The sequence below is a fragment of the Cariama cristata genome, unplaced genomic scaffold (genome assembly GCF_000690535.1).
Source record: "Cariama cristata isolate BGI_N322 unplaced genomic scaffold, ASM69053v1 scaffold1218, whole genome shotgun sequence".
NCBI lineage: Eukaryota > Metazoa > Chordata > Aves > Cariamiformes > Cariamidae > Cariama > Cariama cristata.
In genome coordinates this window covers 35565-58546 of record NW_009631422.1, presented here as the reverse complement: position 1 = coordinate 58546, position 22982 = coordinate 35565, and the positions used below count along the sequence as shown (strand labels likewise).

Genomic DNA, 22982 nt, shown 5'->3' with positions numbered 1-22982 from the left:
TTTCTCTGTCTGATACTGGGGATGTGTCTCATGAGAGGATACAATACAATAAAAATAACACACCTCATTTAACCCCAGTTAGAAGAAAAGGTATAATCCATCTGAAATCTATCTGAACTCTAAAAGCTTATTGTCTCTGAAAAAAATGAGGCCACTGACTTAGATGCCTAAGCCTGGTTTGGCCAAAGTATGCTTAGTTGATGGGCCGTGAGAATGTGGGTCAAATAATTTCAGTAAAAGCAATGGGGCCATAAATTAAAAGTCATTTGAGCAACCCGTTAAATAGTTAATTGCAGTAGATTTTCCCATATTAAATTGGTTAACACTTCAGCTTAGTTAAATCCTTTCATCCTTCATTTGCTTATCCTGCTTACAGAAATTAATGAATAGCAGAAGATCACAATCTCTGAAGCCTCGGCCACGAAAAATAAGCTGCTAACGAACCTTGGACCAACTACTGTTTGGCAAGTTAATGAACAACTACAGTGGTTCTGTTTCTTCTGTACTTTGAGCACAGACAGATTTTATACATTTCCAGCAAAAATGTCTCTCTCGCCTTATACAAGGTAAAATGTAAAATATAACATATATTTTAAATATGTCAGAACAAAGTATCATAAATTGTTTTCCTTTAAAGTCTGATATGGCTAGAAAAGATTCTCAAACACCATCTAAACCAATCTGAATTAATTTTGCTTAATGGAAGTTTTGTCAAGGAAAATTAACTGCCTGTCTTCCAAGTTTTATCAACAAAATCAGCCCACACTCTTTTCTTCCCTCACCAAAGATTGCCTTGTGAGAAACGGAAAGATCTTGTAACGGGTCCTTTTCTGGTTTTTGGATTGGTTTGGTTTTTTGGTTGTTTTTTTTGTTTGTTTTTTTTTTGTTTGGTTTTTCCTTCTGGCATTGGCTGGAAGCTGCAGAAGAGCCAGAGGAGGGCAGAAGGGCAAAAAGCACCAGTGAAATTCAGCAGCAGTTGGGGATCCCCCATCCTGGGCTGGAGATTCCACTTACAAGATGGTCCCGAGGTAGCTCAGATTCCTCCAAAATGGTCAGAGCAGCAAGTCAAAGAGAGACAGATTTCATATCACTGCCATGTTAGATCACTGCAGGGACAGAGTTAATTCCCAGCCTGTCTCCAGCTATCAGAAACTTGCCAACTGTGTATCTATTCAAAACAGAAATCCTCAAAACCCCAGTCCTAATGTTTCTACTTTAAAAAAAAAAAAAAACAAACACAAACAAACCCAACCAACCAAAAATAAACAAACCAGCCAGCAGAATGAGTGCCGCTGGTATTTTCTGAAACCCTTAACATTGCTGTGATAAAGACTACAAGAGGAAATCAGTGGGCTGACACCCTGTTACAGGAAACAGATGCTGAATAAAATACAATATGCTAGCCAAAAAAAGCTGTCCTTGTGTTCACAAGGGATTCTTAATCCCATGACAACATTGTACTTAATTATCAGCCTCCACTTATGCTTGTGAAACTACTGTGGAAAGACTGTGAGCAAAAATCATTAATATCATTAAATTAAATTAAATGTAAGCACTATCATTAAAACCAGACTGTCAGAAGAAAATTGTTCACACACAATTTTGAGACTCAGCTGGACTTTTAACACAGACCATTTATGTTCCTTTTATCTGAAGAGTGGCGTCTGCGCTGGCAGCCTCTGAAGATGAGAAAAGCAGCCAAGGGCTCTAAGCCTTTCAGTGTCATCTTTGTTTTTACTGACCCAGAAAAGGGAGAGGAAAGGGCAAAAAAGACTGCCAGAGGAGCCCTAAGTGTTTCAGCGTAAGGCTCTAGGCAGTTAACATGCTGGACTTGCAGAACAAGCGTACTTCATCGCTGGCAGATGTCTTTGAGAAATTTCCTATCACAGGAAATTCGTTCCCTGTAGTGACCAAGGGAAGGAAGCTTAGGTATTACCCACGCTGAAAAGAGCATCGACAACTTCATAACTTCAGTTCAAGGACTGACACTGATTTCTCAGTGGCCTTCAACATTATCACTTGGCCTCTCCATATTTTTATTTTCCATCTTTAAATAAACAGGTAAGATGACAGTTAAAGCTGATTATGAAGGGCTACACAAATACTAAATATTATGCCTGTCTAATGATCTTGTATTTTCTTAACCAGTTAGCAGCATTCATGTTACTATAGCATCAACATGTACATGCTCTTTTTTTCATTATAACCCTATGACCATTACAACATCAGAAAGAAAGATGAGTTACCTGGAGATGTTATCTGGTGAGCACGCCGATATGCTTGTCTCCATACTGTCAGAACTGTCTAAGCTTAACGTATCAAAGGCATGGTCCTTGTAACTACGATCTGGGTAATGGAAACTATTCAAATACACATTCGATTCAGATGCTGTTCTGCTGTAGAATTCAGGAGACTTTTGCCTTTGGTTTTCACAGATACGCTGATGGTTATACCCTACAGAGTACAGAGGAAACATTTATTTTACACAGAGATTTTGTGACCCGAACATAAAGTGTTAGCAGCACAAGCATTTTGAACATCACCTCAGTCTTAACTGCGCTGTGACCAAGGTACTAGAATATTACGGTTAATTTCACAAGTTAATCATAACTGAAATAAAAATCTTTAAATGTCTGTTTTATCTATGATGGATACAAAGGCTGACTTTTCAATATGTATTTTCTTGTATGTGTATTATGAAAATTTAATCTGAATGAATGAAATTTTCAGTCTAAAATGAAAATTTGGCCTGATCTGGAAAGTAATGCAGCTAAATTCAGGGATGCAGAAGAACTGACACTGATTAAGTTAAAGAGAGAAAAAAAAAAAAAGTCCTGATAGTCAATCGTCTTGAGTACTTGTTTGGTTAATTTTACTGAACACGGATTATTTTTTGTCTGTTTGTGGAACTTTGCCTTCTGATAACTGCCAGGTGGGCTTTTAGCTTCAGCTGAAATAATACAGGCTACTTGTCACATCATCACAGTTGCTAGTGTAGAGGTACTTTCCTGGAGTTCTGAAACTGCAGTTCACCCTACATGACTGAAGCAGATATCTACAGATCAATGACTGTAATAAAAAATAAGTTCTATGCAACATTTAGTTCTTTGTGCTGTTATTTTTCCACAAAATCATCCTTTCTGAAAAGCCATCCTTCTTGAACACAGGGAACGAACTTTGGCTACGTCTCCTTTAAAAAAAAAAAATTCTTCAGAATTATTTTTATCTCCTGTCTCCATTGCTCTTTGTAAATAATGCAGCAGTATTGCTACAGATTTACAGAGAGGTTGTTGAGCTTGCCGGATGAAGAGGAGAGTATAATGACAGTTGTTGTTCTATCTGCTGAACTTATTTTACAGTGCCCTTTTAGGGCTTGTTTAATCTATGTGATTATAAATGCAACTGCACTGCTTAGCTTTTCCTTCAATTAATGCAAGAAGTGAGAATTTCTCACAGTTCTGATACTCAGTCAAGTTTATAATAATCTCTGCACATTCCTGACCCAAAATCTGAGCAGGAGATTGGGAAGGCCTGTTAGACTACATGAAAACCTCCCATTCGTACAGGAAGACAGCCACTGACATCCCATGTATTTAAGATAAACAGACACAGGAAAAAAGCAGACAAATGTACAAATGCAGGAAAGTCCAGATAAAAATTTTTACTAGACGCCATTAAGACACTGATGTTAGAATAGCATGCTTAAAGTGGGAATATTTGCCTGCTTTATTCTCACTCTCTGTCTGCACATACAAGGTTACTGTCTGGTATTTTTTGCCATGCCGGAGTGGGGAGAGTTGCAGTTCAAGGGAGCCAACAACGGCAGCTCTACCTCGGAAAGGCTATAATATTCTCCAAAAGGTATCTGAAAAGCATGACCGAAGCTGAATAATTAAAGCATATTATTAAGGAAATCATGCCCTACAAGCATTTCCAAAGCAGACAGTTTCCTCTTTCCACCTCACTTCCCTCTGTACCATACAAAGGTTTCTGGCAGACAATTAAAGCTGGTTTCTAAGGAACTAATAGGACTTTACTTGCCATTTGAAAGAACACTGAATTTCAATAAAAGTTCAATTGCATCGATTAGTAAGAGAGGCAAAAGGGACACAAATACATCTCGGCAGTCATAGATAATAGCATCACCCAACACAGGTGTTACTGATTCACACGTGCAGTTTGGGGTTTTTTCCCATTATTATGGCAAATGCTGCTGTTATTGCAGATAAGCAATTACCTTTCATACTCGAACCTTTGGAATGACTAATTGCTCCTGTGAAATGGTTATCAATTATTCATTATGGAAAGAGAGAAAAAAACAAATTACTCAAAGAACTTTATTCAAATGCATGCTTTTCTATTGAGCCCTTTGCAAAACCTTGCCCACTCATAAATCTTAATTCTGTATCTTATATTTCACTGAAAAATAAACCCATCTTAAAGGGACAGAGAAACATACCAGTTTTACAAACTCTCTCCTAAAGGACAGTCGGCTTGCCATGAAGATAAAGAACCCATTTTTAAGTAAAACATGTATCAGTTAAATTTATGTACTCATGCAAATGTAAGTAAACACTGCAACAAATATATAGTTGTTAGGTCTCAAAATGAGATGCATTCACAGAAACAAAGCATAACTCAATGTTCTCATTTTCTCCTCATGCCATAAGCAACAGGCAGTTCAAAGCTCAGGATCCGCTGCTTACCAGCGCCAAGAAGGCTCACAACCAACCTGCCTCCATGACAGCCCTACTTACACATCATCCAGGCACAACCCGTTGGCTTAAGGAATTTTTAACTGCTCAGGTGCCTATTCACAGAACATGCACTTAAAAAATAGACTCCTCATAAGATCCAGCACTTCACTAAAAGTTTCCCACAAGCCACAACTTGTATCAGTCAAGTCTAAGCTGATACAAGAGCTAAAATGTTTCTTGGTGCACTGGCTTGTATTCTCTGTAGTAAAACACTAAACACTGTTAACAGCCATACTGTTGAGCAAAATATTGCAAATATCCATAAAGCCATATCATTTAAAAAAAAATATTCCAAAGGAGTTATTGCAGAAAAACAAAACTCAGATATACCACCACAAAATTATGGTGAGGTCAGAACTATAGGTGAAAGCTGTTATTGAAAGTGGCACTGTCAGGTATGTATTTCATAAAAAAGATCAAAAAGATCACAGTACTACTTCTTTTTTTTTTTTTTTTTTTTTTTTTTTTTTTTTTAAAGATTGACATTAACATGTCAAGATACATTTTTTGTATGGAAACACACCAAAGTAGGAAGCCCAAGTCTGCCTGCCTTGTCATTGTCATCCACAGATCTGCAAAGATTTCTAAATTTTCTGCTCTACTTGTGTGGCTATGAGCAAAGAAGTAAAAAAATTAGGCCTGCACAAAGTTGTAGCTCTGCAAATAGCAGCATTAATCAGAAGTTTTGTTGTGACAGGTTATTTGATGGCAGGAAAAAAAAAGAATTTTTGAAGTGCTATCATTATTTAACAATTATTTAAAAGTTTTCCAAGATTTTGGGAACTACCTGACAGTGCTTATGCAATCGATACTTTTGCCAAAACATGACAATGATAGATACAGCCAGGTAAAGGGGTGTATGTTCTTTCATACCTTTTCTGGCTTTTCCTGAGTTCGGTAAGAGAAACGAGTGAAAAAAAAACAAAGCAAACTGCTTTGAAAAGCTTGTACTTGCTTGTACATATATACCTTGCCCTCAGTACACTGTTTTTCTGTAGAGCTTAAAAAGAATACAAATAATCATCGTGCTGGTACCTAGATTCTCTGTCCCAACAGTTTTGTTCCCAGTGCTGTGTCTGGTCTTACATCTTAACTCCCAGCTAATCATTCCCTCTTCCCTTCCGGAGTCCATCCTGCAATTGATGGGACCAAGTTTTGACCTGTGCAGAGTGAGGTCTCTAGACTGTAGCAGTTTCTTTTTTTTTTTTTTTTTTTGCACATACTTTGCTTACAAAGGCAGGTACACAGAAGGTGAATTTATATATACAGTCCTTCAAAAATACCTCATGAATGGTTGCTAAGGAATAGCATTTTCCACTAATCATTTATATCAAAGATGTGTCCTCTTAAACATTTTAAAAGTCTCTCTTAACACTGACAGTGACTGCTTCTTTCAAGACCAATTCTTGAACTCGCATGACTGACTAAACACAATTTTGGCAATCCTGGAATAAACCTATGTAGTACTTAAAATCTATGAAAATATTTCCCACTAGATCCAGACTAAAATTTATTCATAGACATTACTCATTCCTGCACAAAGAAAATTAGATTGAAACTCATGTTCAAACTCAAGTGGCTGTTCTTCATTTCCTGACTTCATTTTTAACTTTGAATTTTTCATCTCGGACTTTTACGTTTACCTTCTTGGACTGAAATAAGAAAAACTGGAGAAAGCATATTAGAGAAAACTCATTTAGGCCATTACTAGTTCAGTGATAATTTTCAGGCAATATCTTTAAACTAGCTGAGCTGCCACTTCCTCCAGGCACAGCTGAATGTATCTGTTTTCAGATCTATACAAATATACCAAAACAACTGGTCTAGAAGTTTGCTCAATGCTTTTAAGCCCTAAGGAAGGTGGTAAGCTACTAATACTGCTTCAGGAGCGCATCATCCTCTTTGTACTGCAGTTTTTGGGATGCTGCATGATAGCCAGTGCTCCAAACTGCGTGGATGAAGTGGCATTTATCACGTGAGAGCCTGGCTCTCCCCTGAGCCGAGCACACCCAGCTCCACTGCCCTTGGTGTGGCTGTATGCTCAAGGTATTAGTCACCCGAGACCCCCATGTCGTTTGCAATACATCACCTTGAATGCATAAAACTGATGGAGTGAAAAACCTGTGAAGTGGGAAAAGAAACGCAAGGAAAGCAAGCAGTGGCTCAGTACACGTGACAAGTCGAGAACACTTTTTATCTATTCATCACCTGTTTTAGGTGAACAACTAATTTTTGAAGCCGGAAGAGAAGTGAGCAATAATTTATCAGTATAAGCAGTATCTGTACCTTTGCAGAGTTCCACTGATTTGGTAGAACAATTTACTCCTCCAAAACATTCACTTATTCTGAAAAGGCAAACCTGATCTACCCCAAGAATGTTTTTATAAGAAATACAGTGTATTTATTATATAATAAACATTTATTCCATCACTCTCTGATAAAAGAACATGGCCAAGCACGTCCACTGACATGACATTTGGTTTGGTTTTCAATTAAGTATTTAAGGATGTCTGCTGAAATTAATCTTAGTTACACAGACTCAAGCCCCACTGATTTTAGTGGAAGCTACACATAAGATTTCAGAATTTTAGTTGACAATAGTATTCTATTTCAGTTGTACTGTGTGGTCTGTTTAAATCCTACACCACGTTCAAAACATTTCCCAAATCTCATTGTCCCACAGAAATGCACTTTCTTTACTTGTAACTTTGAAAAAAAGCTTGCTTTTCCTCCTGGCGCTGAGCGTGGGTATGAGGTGCTAGGGGAAACTAGAAATCACACAAAGTTGAACTCAGTCCCTTCCCTGCTCGTACCACGGCATTTATTAAGGTTGTGCCTATAAGGTTGAACGAAAGGTGCCTGAAGACTGTTTCTCTGGCCCTTCTCTACAGCTGGATAGAAATACTCTAGGATCTGACTCCAGTCACTCGACTTGGACATCTCTGTCCCGGCTGAGTTCTGCATTGCGGTGCAGAAAGAGCCGTGCAAAAACTTTTGTGGTGTGTTACCAAGACAAAGAAGCTTTCCCCAACCTAGAAACATGGCACTTGAGAGCATGAGAAAGCAATTATACTCTTCAAGCTCCTCCAACAGCAAAAAATTCAGGGAGCTCCATGTTGAACGCAAAGGGAATAAACCTTTCACGAACTACTAAGAGAGGTAGTCAAGCCACAAACAATCCTTGCGTTCCCATATCCTTCGTGTTTTGACTCTCTCTCACTTGGCAAATCCTGTGACAGTTCAAGTAAAGCACCTGTCAGCAGCATTATTTCCCTTTGGCAAAGCTGATATTTCAGAAAAAGACATCTACAACTGTCCTCTTTCCCAGTACAAATTAGTCCCTTAAGGCTCTCTTCATAGTTTAGTATTTCCATTCAAACTGTTGAATCTTTCAAAAAAATAATGGTCAACTAGTACGGCAGGCAGTATAGCACACCACGATTTCTCACGGCATGTGACAAGTACTGTGCCAAGTGCCTTAATGAATACATCTCTCATTCCCCCCTGCCCCTCTTATTTGTCAGGCCATAATCTGGTTTTGGTTTGTGAGGTTTCCTTCTTTCTCACTCTTAGGAGAAGAAATCTGACTCTACTCTTAGAATTGTCTCAGTTGCTTGGTGACAAAAAAAAAATTAAACGTTAAACCTGATGGATTTATTTTTAAAACTCTTACCTTTGCATGTATTAGGTTTGGTAACACTTGGTAATTGTGTTTTAGATCGTTAGCACACTAATGCTCTTTTGCAACCATTTTACAGAAATATTTCCAATTTTAAACAGTTGATCTCTTGTCATCAAAGTTTACCCAAAACTTTGTTACTGATTTTCAAACTGAAACAAAGAGTTTTCCGCACAACGGCACAATGATGAGTCTGAATGTACTTGCAAGCTATGCCACCCCTGCACACATATTACAACAACGAACCTTTCCAAGCTGATTATAAAGCTCCTTTTGTATCACATCTGGAATAATTCAAGATAAGTTAGTCACCACACAGTAGGTTTGTGGAAGGCTTGCTGCATCACTAAAGCTCAAAACCAACTAATCACAACTGGGTCAGCTCTATAAAGTGAACGTAGTAAGTCATGATTCTTTCTCAGCAAGCTTGTTCCACCCCTGTATTGAGTCATCTTGGTGTTTAAGGCTGACCTCAGCCATGCTCTTTGACCTTCAACAGCTGCTAGCTCTGACAAGTCCTATAGCAACAGGATGGATCCTGTCTCAGCTCAGGATTAGTCAGTGCAATTCTGCATAAGGACCTCTTGCACTTATATTGATAACAACGATGCAGATGTCAGAAAGAAAATAAACTGACAGATGGCTCTGAGGAGCAACTCCATTTGAAGATGGGACACCTCTGAATAATGTATCTCGTTAAAGCAGAAACTCAGTGTGTCGACAAACAACAGACACAGAATCCCATAGGCTACAAGATCATGTTTCAAAGATGTAACTTTCTCTTGGATCCAGAATTGCCATGTCCCTATTACAAAAACGCAGCTATCTATCCATGATAGAACAACTCTCTCCTTTCCTATTTTGTAGCCCTAATATTTAAGACCACTTATTATACTGCAGTTACATATTCTGAGAGGTATCTCTGGGGAATTTGTCCAGGCAAAAATATATGCCTGTGAAAAATGATTTTTAAGATCACATTAAAAGAATTATTTAAAAAAGGGGGGGGGGGCAGAAAAAAAGAAAGCAAATTGTAATATATTGCCTCAGAATCACTCACAGAAATTACCCAGTTCACCCACTGCGTATTATTTTTCAATATACTTTTCTTGTTTACTGGATTATGTTCGGTGACCATGTACTTCAAAACTACATGTGCACTTATGTCATAATCTTAACATCTTATTTTGCCAATATCTGAATTACATTTAGAGCTTGCTTTTTTCATCAAGAAGTAAACTTTCATTTTACAGTGCTGTTGATTATAGCAGCACCAGTTTTCAGGCTTATTTCCTGAAAAACTGAACACTGACTTTAAACAAATGAATGAAATAAAAGTGTCTTACCTTTGTGCATCCTTCTCGACTCTGACTCTTTGGTCATGGTTGCCAGGCAGTGAGGAAGCACGCTGCCACAGCTGTTGCTCTGCCCTAATGGTAAATGTCCCTGCAGGAAATTTTGTAAATATGTGCTTAAAACTACATTTCAAGACTTTTTTTTGTATCAGCAACTAATGGTAAAATAACTTGCTTTGTTGTGGGTATCAACATCATGTCATATCAAGCAGCCATGGATGTTTTAGTTGTCCACAGTCTCTATTAGGCCAAAATGTTTTCAAAGTAGTATCTCCACCTTCCTGCTGTTTGTTTATTTACCATGTGACAAATAAAGAGTATTTTCACTTTATACATAACCTTATCTTTACCGTTCAGAGGCCTTAGGTAGCAAGGCAACAAACTTTAGAATCGATTTAAACTAGCCTGAAAATACAATCTGTGAGATAGTAAGCATGCATTTATGATCAATGTGCTACAGCACGGCATTTACAGAGGTCAGAGTAAAGGCTGGGAGTACAGAAGGCTTCATGTATATTCCCATATGTTAATAAACCTGAACTTCTTTCAAAATCAATTTCAAATGTGAATTTGAGGGATTACATGATGCTTACAGCGCTACCCAACCTTACCTCTAACATAATACCGGTTTTTATATAGGCACTGGAAGGCTATTAATAGCATGCAACTACGTACTTTAGATGCAACGCTTCGTCCAAGCGTAGCACTATTGAAGTGCGGTGATACAGATGGAGTCGTTTTCTTGCGAGGTAAAGTATCACTCATGTACATGCATTCCCTGTGCTGCTTCTTTCGCTCTTCCAGATTTCTGAAATGCTTCAAATGTAATTTGTTACAGTTTTGACAAAATGAATTGACCTACTTGCTCAGTTATGCTCTATATGGAATATACTGAAGGTGATAGTCTGGGAACTTCACTGGAAAGAACAGAATCTAAAATACACAGTACCTCTTCCTTCACAGTGCTTTCCAAGATTTCTACAAATATCACATTAAAATCATGCTGATTAAGAAAATACATTAAATTCACATGTAGATTTTATGTACATGTCCCTGTACCTATTTTTTTTAAAAAGCCTCTAGTATACAAATGGAATCCAATTACTAACAAAAACATTTATTTACAAGTTATTCTAATGAACTGGTGGCTTAAAACCCATACAGATTTTGAGAGGCATTGTTCAAATGCATATGAAAAATTAATTTAGGATTTCAAATGTAGCCACTTGTACTTTATTGCTGCAAGTCTTATGATAGTTACAATGGCTCCTAAATATTAGTGCCTCTAGATTGTTTATATAAGGAGAACTTTTGTTAAGTAATATTCTATAATGCATTGTGTTGGTTTTTAAATGAGCAGTGCCTTTGGGTGCAACACTCTGCAAGCACGATCAACGTGTGATATGATCTATCATATCACTAAAAACTTCACAGGTAAATCACCTTCACAGCCACCATAAGAAAAAAAAACAAAACCCAAAACACTAAACAAAATAATGCCAAGTTATCAGCTTTGAATCTGTTACCTGTTGTTGCCTGCGGTGTTTCTTAGCTGGCAGAGGTGGAGGTGTATCAGATAAAGGAATAGGATCTACATGAGTAGCCATGACCTCAGGCCAATGGACTGATGGAAGTTGAGCAATAGAGCGAGGAGAAAGAGAGTGAGGAAACACAAATCCAGAACAGAGAGGTGATCTTAGCTTTATAGAAAAAAGAGAAATTACACACAGAGTTTTCTTTTTGGAATTGCTCAAAAGATATGGCACATACAAGCTGCAGTTTTAGCACTGTGTTTGTTGGAGCATACAGCAGGAAAGGAGATGCGTTGTATTGCACATCTTAAAGCATATTGAACTGCCAGAAGCAGCACAGAAACGCCAAATTCTAAACCTTATTGCAACACAAAGGTAGGTGGCTTTACATTCATAAGGTTATTCCATTCCTTTATAAGGGGATTTATTCAAAATTTGCTAGGGTCATTACAAAGGCAAAAACATCACCAAGACCGAGGAAAAGAGAGAGTAAGCCGGAAGACACAGACTGGACAGACTCCATGGAATAGCTAAGATAAGTAGAAGCTACCCAGCTCCACAAATATTCAAGATATACTTCTACCACCTCAGAGGGAAAAAAAAAAGCAGCTACAAAATATACAAAATGAACCCCTAAGCACCATTCATCAAGTAATCGTTAAGCGTGTCCACAGACCATTTACCAAAGGTGCATTACGATGTGGTGTTTGACAGGCAAAGTTCGTCACTTATTGCTGCTTGGGCCATAAGCAGTCAGGTTTTTCGTCTTTCAAAGTCCCATCTACATCATCAAAGACACTTTACAACTGGAGCACTCCTTCAGCTTTACTATTAAACTGTTATCCGACTCAGTAATTGGCAGACATAAGTCTGCCTTAGGGTCAATTTGTTACATGTTGAATTACCAAAAAATAAAATAAATTAAAGAAAAAAAAGAAAAGAAAAAGGCAGCCATGAAAGAACAATGCAAACAAAGGGAAATGTCTCTCAAACAAACCTCTTTATTTTGTGGCTGGCTCGTCAGCACAGCCGTGGAAGGCTCAGTGGCAACTGCTTCAGCATCTGTGGGGGGCTGAGTGGAAGGGGATATATTCGTGGAATTGCCATACAGCTCACTAATTTCACTTACACTGATATAGCCCTAAAAGGAGGAATTCAGAAGTTAAAAGGAGCAAAAGCCAAAAGACATGCAAGAGTATTAATGTATCCAGTACGATGAAAGTTAGTTTAGAGTGACACAGCCAAATATGTTATCATTGAAATACTTCATCATAATAAAATCATCAAACTTTTCAAATGTTGAATATTTGGATTCTGAAAATTGTTCTTTATTTCATTCCAAAAACATTTGTGTAATCAAAAAGCAAATGTACATTAAGTGACCAAAAGACTTTACTAAAACGTAAATACCCTTTAGAAATTATGTAGCTCTTTCGTGGGAAAGCAGATTGGGGGAAAAAGACAAAAAAATCTTATTCACCCATCTTTTTATTTCTTAATTTTTTTTGTCCATGTTTAAATAAAGTAACTTACCCTGATTTGTTTCTCGACTAACTATTAAGCTAGTTTGAGTAAACCAAATGACTAACAGAACTGGGAAGAACTTTACATAAGGACAAGCCATTGCTACTCTATAAATTACACAACTGACACAACACCTTCCATTTTTATTGTCTGGAAGTCGCTTCTAACTTTTAGGTGTTATCAGGAGACTACTCAGGGAATATGCTGTTAGTGTTAACCACATAGCCGTTACAATTTGCCTCCTTTTTTTTTTTTTTTTTTTTCAAACAATCATACAGGAGGTGATGGACTGAGGAAAGGCACAGATATCAGAGCCTGCTTCTGCCTGCAGAGAAGATTTATGCAGACAGATTTGAGATATAATGGCAGAACACAATTATTGCATGTGTTTTGGTGTTAACTGAGCAAATGTTATTTAAAAAATAAAATATGGATTCTAATCCATGGTGTATAGGATGCCAGACTGTAAAAAGTCAAATGTCCTAACTTGTTATCCATAGAAAACAAGGCTACGCAAAAGGAAGAATTGTTGCAGCAATTTCATAAAAATGAGATAAAAATATGCTTATTTTTTAAGTCAAGATGGTAAGCTGCTTTTAAATTGAGAAGGTCTTCAACGGGCAATGTTTCTATTACTGTACCAGCACACTGACATGCCAGTATGTGTACTTCAGCAATTCAGTAAGAGAAGCCAGACTGCTATAGTATTTCTTCTTTTTAAAAATGCATAAATTTAGTAGTGATCATAGAAGGCAAGCTGAAAAAAAATACCAACCCTACTATCCATTAGCATAATTTTCAATATATTTTATCAGTTATTTCAAGCAGATACAAAATTCTGGAAAATGAACTATCATACTGTGAACACAGCACTCTAGAAATAGGAGGCCAGTCTTAGCTCTGATATTATTTGATGAACGATTAAATGAGAAGGAGACTGGGTAAAATAGTAAAGTTTACCTCTTAAAACACGTGGCCATATTACAGTAAAATAGAATTCAGTATAAATAAGCATAAAACTTGCTTAACCATTTTATAGTAGCAGTATATCATAACCAAAACTTGGTGAGTCTATGAATGATTCATATTGTATCCAATGTTGTATTTATTTTTATAGAGAATAAAAGCACTTTCAACATTATCTGAAAAACAGTCAGTTCAGACTCACAACCCCAATTGGGATTCACCATAGGGTTAAAAAAAATTAAAAAGTGAACAATAAATGACTGTGGTGTGCATTAGCTCAGGCCCCTCTTACATTAGATTAAATAAATGGTTTCAAGTCAGATTAGGCATCCAAGCCATGTTGTCAATGCTGAACTTTTAAACAGCATTGATTTTCCTCTCAAGTACTGGGATAAGCATCCTGCCTCTTTACATGAGGCCGTGTTACTCTCTGTTGCTGTGCATGCAGGGAATAAGCTTCACGATGGATGGAAGTGTTACAAACATATGCTTTGGTGAGGAGGGGCTGGGGAACGCTGGACTGCAGGCTCGACTAGTAGGTGAGCAACCACACGGTAAAATTAACTTCTGTGTGCTGGCAGTCTGTTTAAGTCTGCATACCATTTGGTGCATGATTTTTAAAGATGCTGGAACAGTCAGAGAAAAATTAAGCTGGACTGAGACAAACATAACATCTGGCAAGGAAAGGTATTTCTTTTATAGGACAGAGCCTATGGGGACACCGAGCATGAAAGAGATAACCCATACTGTTCGTTCTCTCGTTTGCCTTGGAGTAAGTCCTAACTGACTTCACTGCAGCGAACAGAATGACACCGCTGAATAATCCATTTCAATAAAAAGAGTGCCAGGCTCACTTAATGTAGTTGCGTTTTGAAATATCTGCGATTAAATAAACCATTATGTGGACACAAAGACAAAAATCAGAGATAGCACCCACTCTCTAGAGAGAGAATGAACAGATCCATCTCAAAATGAAAAAAAATGAAGCTTAGACTTGCCAGATGTTCTGGTGGGAGGTCAGAAGGCCAGGTCAGAACACAACCTAGGACACTGAAAGTCTAAGCATCTGCAACATGGCTTGCAGTGAGGAAGGATGCTCAACTCCACTGGCATGTGCAACTGCAAGATCACATTTCCCAGGTGCTGAAAGGACATGTGGTTGATTTAGACTTCAAGAGCCCAACTTCCCACAGTGACACCTACATCATTAGATGTGGCAGACCTTGTTCGGGGTTTCCATACCAGCAGATCCAGCAAGTCCAGTCAGACCTCTTAGGCAGAAGTTAATGAAGCAACCATAGATACCTGTCAGTGTATTTTAAATGCTAGATTTTCCACTTACTCTAACTATTCAAACCAGCTAAATAAATAGCTCAATAGATATTTTACAACCACAATAGCTTGAAGTCTTCAATTCGATGCTTTTTAAAAAGATCAAAGTGCACACTTGTCATGCTTTACTGCAGAGCCTTAGAATAAAGGGAGGGGAGGCAATGATAAAAATCTACAGTGCAAAAATAAGACTGAACAGTATTCGTACTTGAACAGAGTCCAAATTATTCCTGGACCTCATTGTTCTTCACTTCAATGAGGTTTAATTGCCTACTTTGAGAAAATTAGACACACACACACATATCCCCCACACACATAAAACCGACCATTTTTCCAGAGCAAGACATTAAGGCGATATCAGTCACATCTGGGAAAATGTCAAGAGAAGCTATTTTTGCTCAGCCATGCGTTTGGACTTCCATGAATAGCTTTACAAAGTAATTTCATCACATCTCAAAAAACCCCTGTACGAATAGGACTTCACTAAATACTAAAGTGCTTTTGTACGAAGTGTTATTAAAAGTTACTTGTGGTAGAGTCAAAAGCAGTGAATCTCTTTACCTCTTTTAGACTATTGGGACTGACAGGAAATCCCTTTCCTCCAGAAAGTGTCGAATATTTCTTTTCCAGATTACAGAGATTCTCTTTTTCCTGTTAAAACCAGACATTTTATGTTAAATACCAACAGCCATGTAGTGAAAATAAATGCTAGCCATTTTCTTAACTGTGTAAAGAAACACACTAAGATAAAAGGCTAGAAACTGCACAGCAGAGCTTCAACTTCATCCATTTACAACAGAACTGAACAAAAAATGGAGGTACAGAAAGTTTTTTTTAAGAATTTATTTAATAACCACAGCCAAATGAAATAGGTCTTCCTTCAGCATTTTGAAAATGCTGATTCATCTTAATGACCTAAACATGATTTCTCTCCTGATTAAATGCAAACCATAAAATGGACACGAAGGGTTCATGCCAGCTTCTTATTAAGCAGATGTTAGCTGATGTTAGGTAGCTCATCTTGTGGCTATTACAAGCCAAAAATCTGAACTCGCTGTGCATAGTTCCAGTAGCCATGCAGGGAGCACAAACTTCTAGCTTCAGCACCCAGGTGGGTGCCTCTGGTTGAGTCCTTGGAAATGGGCACGCCTCAAAGCCTCTCAATTATCAGATGCCAGTAGTGCTTTCTCTTAGGAAATCTGCTGATTAACTACAAAATTTATTTTTTTTTTTTTTCAAAAGGTTAATGGATACAAATGATGTCTATCACGTTATTACCTACTTGCCAGCTTCTGCACAACTGATGCTTTTCTTGTGCTCAATGTTCTTTTATTCTATGAAGTGCTCTTTTATTACATGCTAAAAATCTTTGAAAGACAATAACTACTTACTCTTTGCAGCATCATTATTAAGTTGTTTTTCTCTTTTACAAAATGATCTTGTTCTCTTTGTGCTTGTTGGACAATATGATTGGCTTGTTTTTTGAGTGCAGAAATCTTTTCCTAATATAAAAAGAGAGTAATCACAATTACATGTTTTATTTTCAAAGCACAAGACAACCTGCAGCAAGGATCCTATTCATGAGAGCTCACTCATTCATATGAGTCAAGCAGCAGGAAAAGAAGTTTTTACAAGACAGCTCACTGCTCTGAAGGAGATAATTAAACAAGATTTAGACAGTAAAGAGACCATTTATTCAAAAGACAAAACAAAAGAACAATTGCACATATTCTTTGATAATATAGTGACTAGCATCCATATACTGAACAGAACTGGTTTAGAGATGCAACTTCTGATCTCTGAAAAACTGGGTTTTAATTGGTTGAGATAGGACCTTTACAACCAACTTTAAAAATTAAGGTATTTTCTTAATTTGGTGTTCTATTATTATTTTTTAACAAAATCATTTAACTTCAACATGAATCATGAGCATAAAATAACTGTAGTTTTGTCCAGAGTATACAAATCTCCTTTCTAAAGAAAAAACGCTTTGGTACTTTTTATAGTAAATTAAAGGGTTTAATTGTTATATGCAAATATACAATCAGGGCATGGAATTTTATTCACTTATTTCCTTTTGGAGAAGTGCATGATTTGATCTGTGTGGGATGTTACTGGGCCATCTTCTTTGCTCTGTCTCAAAAATTTTTTTAAAGAGGAAAGTTCTGTGTTATTTCTTACAGATGGGCAGGTTGTAGATCCATTTCATCTCCTTTATCCTCAACAACAAAGAACAAATGAATCGAGTGTTAGCGCTTTTACCTTTCTACTGACAATGCTGCGCTGATATTCAGCTACTTCACGCAGGAGCTGTTGTGTCAGATTTTCTTTCTCTTCATCTAACCTGCTTTCATGTTCAAGCTGCTGAAATTCCAAATCTTCAAAGTGCTTGCTTTCTATGTCCAAACACACATCATCCTTAAGCAAAAAAAAAAACAAAAAAAAACCAAACAAACAAAAAAAAAAGCAATCATGCTTGCACTGACACCAGAGCAGAGATACTTACAAACACAAAAATCGGTCTAAAATGGCCTTTACGTATCTCATACAGCATGTTCAAACAGGAGCTCACTGCTTTTAATGGCCTACTGTCACAGTAACAGAGCAAATAGGGATAATCATTATTTTGATGTTGCTTTCTCCATCGCTCCTACTGTCCATTCCGACCCCGCTGAGAAAGACGAAGCACCTGCATGGTGAGGGAGCTGGTTTGCAGGGTTCAGAGCAAGCTGGAGCCTTCTAAGCACTGAGGACTCCCTGGCTGGGCAGATCATTCCAAACTGGGAGAGCATCTGCTTACCAACCAAAAAGGACAGCAAGTATCATCCCAGTAACACCGGAGAACTGCACACTGAAGTAACTAATGATGGGGATGCACACTCAAACGAAGGAGTAAGAACTGCAGTTAGAATTTCTTCAGGTCTAGCCCAAGTACCAGCACCTTTTTTATTAACAGACACAGAGTTAGGTAAGACAGAAGATAAGCGGAGTTGTGTGCCATCACCTCAGCAGTGACGTCCAACCATGCAAGTAGCTCAGCCCGAGGCTGATCATGGACCACCGAATTGGAGCTGACAATTGCTCCTGGTGCAAACATACAATTCGGGACCCTAGGCATCCACCCTAGCCAGGAGGTATATTACTTCATAAAAGGTATCATCCCACTTTTATGCATTCCCCTGGACCAACGCCAGGTTTTGTCAGGAAGAAGAGGTTGAATGCTGTAGAAAAGACCCAAGAAAGAAGAACACACTTGCCTTCCACTTAGGGATGATGAGATAAAACTTATGGTGCTTTTCAGCACAAGAACTGCATGCTGATCTTTCTCCTGCAACATCTGTGTATTCATAATATGAATTCCTACTTACAAGTTCCAGAGTTCTGAAGAAAAGACTGTTTTTAATAATTGCAGTATTATTAAATGCTAATGCTCTCTAAAATAGGCACATTGTACATAGCTTGTTATGCGAGAAAACCTACATCTGTAAGCAATTTATCATTTGAGAGAAATGTAAACTTACTCCTTTTCTTATTTTGATCTAAGGCAAAGCTTAGCGACTGAGATAAGCAGATAGGTCTCTATAAAGGCATTCAAAACCAGCTTCCAATGTACCAGGGAAAGACATGGGATGCTGAAACTGAAGAATCCAAGTAACTATATGAAATACCAACATCTTCCCATTATTCTCCAAAGATGTGCCTTTCACTTGTAGCAGATAGCGAAGAGATCAAAAGCAAAGGTTTGAACTAAAAATTACAAGAAAGCAGTTACCTACAGAACAGAAATGTTTCATTCAAACCAGTCAGCCATCTTCAGCATTCAAAACAGAAGGGCTTTGCCTGGGCCATGGAAGTCAACAAATTCACTATTTCACATCACTGCTACCGAGGCAGAAGAACAGACTTCAGAGAAGGCAACCGATAGCCAGAAAGGCAACTGGTAACCAGCTCAGCTCACAAAACACTATATTCTTTGTGAGACGTGCTATGGAACAAGAATTTCACCACATTCTATACCACTGCGTCCACCAGGGAAAAATAAACGTACCCAATTTGAAACCAAGTCCATTTTCAAATTAAAAACACTCCAAAGGGTAAGTGGCTCTATCTTAGCTCTACCTGGGCTTGCCAGCACCTTGCAGCAAGACCACCAGCCAGGCTGGCCCACGGGGACCCAGACCACGGGCAGCCTGCAGAACAGGGCACAAGATCTGGCTCCCAGATGTGCCCACAGACTCCTTGCCGTAACCTTCACAAGGATCCTACTCAGCAGCGTAGGATTTGTAGGAGGATAATGGTTCTTGCTGTAGGTAATGGCTTCCTGAACTGAGTAGCAAGTGTATTCCTTCCCTTTTATTGAAACAATGGACATCAAAATATTGTAACTTATAGTCTATGAATAAACAACAGACACAATGTTTCCATATTGGTTTTCCAAACCATAAATTTCTCCTGCATCTCTATTACTTCAGTAATGGCACTGGAGAAAATTCAGTGGGAGAGAACCTGACCCGTACTTCAGGATGTGGTGGGAGCTCCATGGGCCCACATCATCTGTAAAAATCAGGAGAATTTTATTTGAAAAGTAAGATATTTCCTACAAATGAACAGTGTCTTTTCAGATGTCTGCAGGAATCCAGGCATCTATTCTCATTCTCCATTTACACCTATCTCTATAAACCCCGGCACATGAGAACAAACAAGCTTTGGTGCTTTCATACTAACAGTGCAAGATGAAGCATGCTAATTAACTTTACATAAGCCATCGAGAAGATCAATGCTTTCCCTCAGTGCCTTCCACAAACCCTCAGGTTTCACCAGTCTCTGATGAAGCATCCTTCCTACCCAACAGACAAAGCGTATATTCATTACGGGCACCAGGAAGCATATAGACTGAGCCCGCTGCTCGCTGCCAACCCCAACCCCAGACCCCCACCCAGCCAGGGGCTGCAGTGAATTTGTCTGCCTTCGCCCCAGGGCACAAATTATGAAGTTACTGAAGTCCCAGAGATGAAGCAATAAGGGAATTCATCACCTTCATACCTTCCGCATTAGCAGTAATGTAGCACAACATAACCTGCTGCAGAGTCAGGTATTTAACCCTGTACCGGGCTTATTTTGGGCGAAAAAGATATTTTCTCTGAGTATGATACTCACAGTAATTTCACAACTGTTCTCACACTTGATACTCGTTTGAGAGCTACTATGCGCTAATTCGGCAATAACTTCTTCTGTTTCAACCACAGCAGGCACAGCTAATTTTCACAACAATTGCCCTGGAATAACACGCTATAGGACTGACTGGACATTTAACTGCACGCCCACAGTTCAAATTTTGTCCCACTTTCAAATCCAAGTTGTTATTAACCCAACTTGGAAGGAAAAAAAAAATAATTAAAAAAATTAAGCAAACAGATTTCTTGAAGCCTCTTGGTGGTCAATAGTGAAAAACGATTTACTACCATCCCACAGGAACAAGACTGCAACTTCTCATGAATTCATACCTTCAAGTATGTGACTGCACAGGAGAGGCTTCCTTTCCTTTTAATACATATGAGATATTACATAATGCTGCCCTTTTTTTAAAAAAAAGAAAAAAGGTAACTTGCAAAAATCCTTAAGTGTATCAAACCCAGCAAACTTCTCAGTTACTACAGAAGAATTGAACATTGTTCTTTCCAAAGCTAGACTTTTTCACTTTTTGCCCTCTGAAAAAAAGAAAATAGAGTTCTGCAAATAAACCAAAATCTAAAGAATATTTCCTATAAAGCAAAAAAGACCTTTTTTGCTCACTGCTATTACAGGTCTTATTCCCGATATAAACACTCAAGCCAGAAAAATAATTTAAAAAACCTAGTTTAACTTTCAGGTGGCCTCTTGAGCTTGCTGTACTGATGCTTTGAAAATTATTTCTCCCCCACTAAAGCTAACTATATATGCTGTAGAACCCACTTAATATTAATGAATACTAAAATCTTTCCTCAGAAAATAACTGTACCTTCACAGACAAATACTACGAAATAAAATCAAGTTGCAATTAGACTTTATGCAAAGGTTAATATACCAACGTGCAGCTGTTGAAAACATAGAAAAAATAAAGCTATTTTTAATAAGTGGTACAATCTTCAAAATGAATCTTTCAAAGCACAGTTCAGGCTAACAGCTAAGTTATATATTGAAAAAAAGAAGTCAGCCATGGCTTCAGCGAGACAGCCCTTTACAGCATTACAAAGGAGAAGTACACAACAGGATCAAACAACAGCGGCAGGGAAGTGCTGCTAAAATGGCTGATCCCACTGACCAAAGTTCCATTCCTGTCTTTGCTCACGCAGGTGAAGAGCGATGCTCCACCATCCATCTAAATATCACACAGCTTCCACTCCATGCAGCAAACCTAAGGTGCTAATTACAGGCAAGTAACCCAAAGCTTTAAAAACATTCAACACAAAATGATTTCTAATCCGCCCATTTGCACTCTACGTTACCTATTACAAGCATTGCACAAAAAACCATAACCCTTGTGACTATTAACAGTAAGTTGCAAATACGTTCAGACACTAGATACTTGAAACAGAATACGTTACACTTAACTCTATGTAAAAATAAAAAATTAAGAAAAAAAAATCAACAAAAAAAAAGTTAGTGCAATCTTGAAACTTGCTACTGACCCTCTTCAGCTGCTGCTGTAATTGTTCCCTCATGGACTCAGGGCAATTATCAAGCTGCGTCTTCTGCTCGGAGTAAAGCTCCTGAAGCCTCTCTAGTTTTTCCCTCTCAGCATCAAGTTTTAATTTTTCCTGAAGCATGAACCAGAAAATAAACACAATTACCTTCAAACCCAAGCAGTTGTTAGTGATTATGACAGTGTGTGGCAAAACCTTAACGGACAGTTCAAGCACGTAGGTCAAGGACAGAAACCTCTTGTTAGTTGAAATGCAATGGTGAGATGCAAAATGATCAAACCAAAACATTAAACATTTTAGCGTGGTGATTAATTCTGTCCCTCATCACTGTGTTTTGTACCCGTGTCTGGATGATGCTGCTAAAACCCACTGCCCAAACACTTCTCTCACCTAATGAAAAAAAAAAACCAAAACCAAACAAATAAGGAAATGGTAGCCATGTTAGTGAGGTAACTGATGAAGTAGAGAGAAAAGAGGAGCTTTTAGAAAGCAAAATGGATGGAAAATGACTGTAGTCTGGCAGTGAGGGGAAAATGGATCTTCCCAGGAGAATGAATTACATGCCTCTGTGCCTCTGTACAGATCAGTACATTTAGCAAGCACTGGAAAACCAGGAGGAGACAGAGCTTTATAAAGAAAGAACTCTGGGCCAGGAAATCTGTTGCAGCAGAAACACCAAGTGATTTAGCAAATTTGCTTTAGGATACAGGAACTGTAACCTGTTCTCAGGGATCAAAGGGGACTGCTCGACCTCCCTGGTCCCCCCCAAGCAGTTCAGCTTTCCTCTTGTTCCACTCGAGCAGCAGTACTCAGCACACTGCTTCTCACCCTCAAAAGCCTTTAACCTTTAAATCTTTGTAATAAAATACATTATTTACTGTGCAGCACCTCTCCGAAGACTGGCTGCAGATCACTTAAAGCTACCTTGTATACCATTATTTATCTATGGACCAAAGTTTGGGAACCAATAAATCAGAGCACAGAGAATTTTTTCAATGCCTTTTACTTGCATCTACACTGGCCAACATAGCAGATGCGTTTTCTTCAACTGAGCAATTAATAACTGGAAAAAACAATATGCCTGATATGCCAGACATAAATAATCAATAAGTCCCTGAAGCCTAGATCTCTGCTACCTTCTAGACTCACATCGG

At 38.2% G+C, this 22982-nt stretch overlaps 1 protein-coding gene across 1 annotated transcript in view; it reads right to left on the bottom strand.

Annotated features, from left to right (window-relative positions):
• Positions 1–2242: 2242 nt before the first annotated feature.
• Positions 2243–22982, bottom strand: part of PHLDB2 (pleckstrin homology-like domain, family B, member 2) — a 48373-nt gene continuing 27633 nt past the window's right edge. The window contains exons 6-13 of the mRNA XM_009705939.1: positions 21814–21942; positions 17408–17563; positions 16537–16647; positions 15707–15796; positions 12321–12464; positions 10467–10607; positions 9783–9882; positions 2243–2454 (exon numbers count right to left, since the gene is read on the bottom strand). Coding sequence (XP_009704241.1) covers positions 2243–2454; positions 9783–9882; positions 10467–10607; positions 12321–12464; positions 15707–15796; positions 16537–16647; positions 17408–17563; positions 21814–21942 — 1083 coding nt within the window. The remainder of the gene's footprint in view (positions 2455–9782; positions 9883–10466; positions 10608–12320; positions 12465–15706; positions 15797–16536; positions 16648–17407; positions 17564–21813; positions 21943–22982) is intronic.